Source organism: Electrophorus electricus, chromosome 6 (genome assembly GCF_041902795.1).
Source record: "Electrophorus electricus isolate QZ-2024a chromosome 6, ASM4190279v1, whole genome shotgun sequence".
In the NCBI taxonomy this organism is placed as follows: domain Eukaryota; kingdom Metazoa; phylum Chordata; class Actinopteri; order Gymnotiformes; family Gymnotidae; genus Electrophorus; species Electrophorus electricus.
Window position 1 is genome coordinate 27,002,598 of NC_137502.1, and position 3,590 is coordinate 27,006,187.

The following is a 3,590-nucleotide window of genomic DNA, read 5'->3' on the forward strand; positions in this document are numbered from 1 at the left end:
TTAACACTTAAACTCTTAACACGTATCATGTTACAGTTGCGCCGAACACCTACTTCTCCGTATGGGTTCCTTTTGTAACTGTCCCTGTATCAGTTTCATGTGTAGTCCCTGTTGAGACGAAAGCTCAATGCTTAGTGGGTCACCGGGAGGAGGGACAAGGTGACTCGAAACAGGCGGTCACTTGTATGTAAAATTCAGAAAAATTGATTGCTGAATTGTTTTAACATTTTATTTTTGTATTGAACAATGTATTTAAAAGTAGGCAAATGTCACTGTAAACAATTACATTATTGTAAAGTTGTTTCTGTTGACAGGGAGAGGTGCTGAACTGGGTTGATCTTCAAAGCCACAGTCAGAAGTTGCAGAAAACAGTGCCAAGACTATTTATAACATATATGTTACATGGACGTATCTATGTTTTAAACTTCAGTGGTCACGTTATGTGAAAGGCAGTATTAGAGGTTCCTGCGGTGATAAATACTGCTGGATCAACCACTGATCGTGGATTTAAAGTGTTAAAGTGCACAATACACCATCTCTGAGAGAGCACAAAAGCCCTTTAACAATACGGTTCCTTTGCCTTTTACTAACGTGTGATTTATACACCCGAGTCTCAACGTTCATATGTATGAGGAGACAGCTTTTATCTGACCTTCATTCCTGGTACATTCCAGTGTTTTGCAACTGGATGCACTGAAATGATTGTTCATGGAATTTAACCATACATTACTTGTGTGATCAACTGAGATTAGGTTGAAAAACATTTAAAAACTCAAGTATGACACTTCTCCAGTACCATATTTTGTTTATCTCAACAGTGCTCAGTACAACGTTTTGTGAATATAATCTTCTGAAGTAACAGGTCTGTGGCATTTAAACCCAGTATAAGCACAACATAAGACATAGTATAAGGATTTGGAAAAAGAAAACAACACAGATATATAATTACTTAAATACATATAAGTAAGTGCTTTTGACACCAAAATACCCTTGTAATATACCTGCCCAATACATGTGTCTTGGAGAGACACAATACATGTGTGCTGGAGAGACATAATACATGTGTCCTGGAAAAATAACACTTACACAAGTTACAGCGACCCCTCACAATAGATAAGTGGATATCACCTCTCACACAAAAACCCCTGTGTCAAAAATGTATACTAGAGACAGATGTCAGAATATGGCCATACTGGAGACAGATGTCAGAATATGGGCACACTGGATACAGATGTCAGAACATGACCACACTGGAGACAGCATTGAATGTCACGTGCCTTTTGCGACATTGTACTTTATTAACACACAAGAGGCAGGAAGGAGAGAGCCAGTGCCAGACCGGCGGCAAGCAGCAGCACATCCAGAGCTAGCCTCTTTGCTGGCGAGGCGGCACGCTTTCTGCCGTGGCCCCTGCTCCTGAACCAGGCCACCACCTCCCCCAGGTTGTATCCCCTGGGCCCATAGCCCAGCTCTACCCTGGCTTTGCCCGTGCTGAAGTGGGTCATGGCGGTCTTGTACGCTTCAGCAGGGGCTGGAAGTCGTAGGTGCGGCCCACGACGCGGTGGACCATCTCGGTGAGGAAGGCGAAGTGGTAGACGAGGGAGAGCGGCAGGTGCAGCCTAGGAAAGGAGTAACGCAGACCCTCCACCAGTGGCCTGAAGAACTCCAAGTTGTTAACCGGCCACCCGTCGGAGATGAAGTAGGCCTGCCCGGCTGCGTGGCAGCCGCGCTCCTTCGTGAGTGCCGCAGCAGCTAACGCGTGTGCCGACGTGAGGATGTTGATGTGCACGAACTCCACTAGGCTGCCTGGGTTTCCATACACAAACCTAAAGAGCCCACACTTGATGTAACCCACTATCCTGGGGAGATGCCTCTGCTCTCCAGACCCGTAAATCCCAGCAAAGCGCAGGGCACAGGTCTGCAGGACCCCTCTCCCGCCTGCCAACAGCACACCGTTCGCCTCCAGAACCTGCCTCTCCGCTATCAACTTGGTCCTGATGTAGTGGTCCGGATGAAGGTGTAAGGGTAGGTAGGGAAGCGTTTCGTTGCTGCCATGTATCACCTGTCCACCAAAGACCACATTGCAGGTGAAAACCACGCGGGGAACGCCAAGGGCCACGCACGCCTTAATAACGTTCTCCGTCTCCTGAATGTTCACTTCCTCGGTCAGCTTCTGGTTGAGCTGCTCTCTGCCGGACATCCCGTAGTCACACACATTACCCTGTACAAATTCCACACCACCTGGCAACGGCTGGCTAGGTGGCCTCACGTCAAACAGGAGGATTTTATACGACTTCTTGCAGATCGTGCAAGCAAGGCTGCACAAAAAGAAGTAAATGAGCAAATTTGGTCTGTAATATGACTCCAAAACATTGCATCCTCACTAAACAATTTATTAATACTGTATGAAGTATATTTATAAGGTGTAAGCACCTGTACTTGTGAATTTAAAGTGTTATATTGCACATAATGCACTTTATCAGGTAATTACTGGTGTGAATCAAAGCAGAACTAATAAACGTAACAAGCAACACAAAGATATCCACTTTTATTTAGAAAGTCACTAAACAATATTATCTTGTTGCATCTCTGAAGAAAAGCGTCTTAGAAAGCCAATGTATCGGTTTAGTGTCGACATCTAGCTGTGACTGCAGGTATTGCGACAGGTGAAAGTGAGCCGTTGTCACAGGCTACATCCTGGCACCTACATTGTTTAGAAAGTGAAGCGGAACCGACAGGGTGTGTGCCAAAAGACTGAGCGACTGGAACCTACCGGAAGCCAAAATAACCTCCGCCGCCGGTAATGACATAAGTGTCCACTTGATGATGGGCATGCATCGTAAAAGGGTGCTGTCAGACCCCTCTCCAGATCTTTGAGAGGGGGAAGCGAACAACCTCGTGTTTAGATCGGGTTTCATTTGTGCGGTTGGCGCGCTAACTTCGTTTATGTAAAAGAGTTGTACTGGTTAATTACGTCCCAATATGCTACCAATAACAGGACGTTTTTAAAACTTGTAATACAGTTGATATGCTGCATGAAATATTGTGTTTTGCTTGCAAATAAACCATATAACCTCTGCATAACTGCATACATGCTCATGCGAAAAACTATTATGATTGGACCAACCACTCGGATTAAATAGATGGTGATCCTCCACTTTCGTTGGATACTTCGTCAGTTGTTACAAAAACACATAACGGGGTAAATAGATTATGTATCCAGTATGTAAATACAAATCTTACCGTGCGGAGTCCAGTGTGTTGGTGAAAACGCTTCCTGGGAAATGGGAAGGCGGAGACATGCCTCCTGCTAATTTTGGGTTATCACCAGCGTTTGACCACCTGCCATCGGGAAAGACTCATGCATCTCATTAAGAAAGGAAACACCGAACTGCTACAACTCTATCTTATGTAAACCGTTTTACGATAAAATGCCACTAATTACACAAATGACATCTCAAATGGGCTGTCTTCCAGTCTGCTAGTCGACTTGTTAGCGACTTCACGGTTTATTTTTTAACAGGCTAACCTAAATCCCTTCTTTCCCACCGCAAAGAGTGTTTTGCGTGTCTTTTGACTATTAAAGCTTT

At 44.8% G+C, this 3,590-nt stretch overlaps 1 protein-coding gene across 1 annotated transcript; it reads right to left on the minus strand.

The window, feature by feature from the left end:
* Positions 1-247: 247 nt before the first annotated feature.
* sdr42e1 (short chain dehydrogenase/reductase family 42E, member 1) lies at positions 248-3,237 on the minus strand. The gene is given in 3 exon segments (XM_027021163.3): positions 248-1,525; positions 1,528-2,318; positions 2,774-3,237. Coding segments are annotated over 3 exon segments (1,083 nt in total). The 5' UTR covers positions 2,839-3,237; the 3' UTR covers positions 248-1,298.
* Between the last annotated feature and the right edge of the window lie 353 nt (positions 3,238-3,590).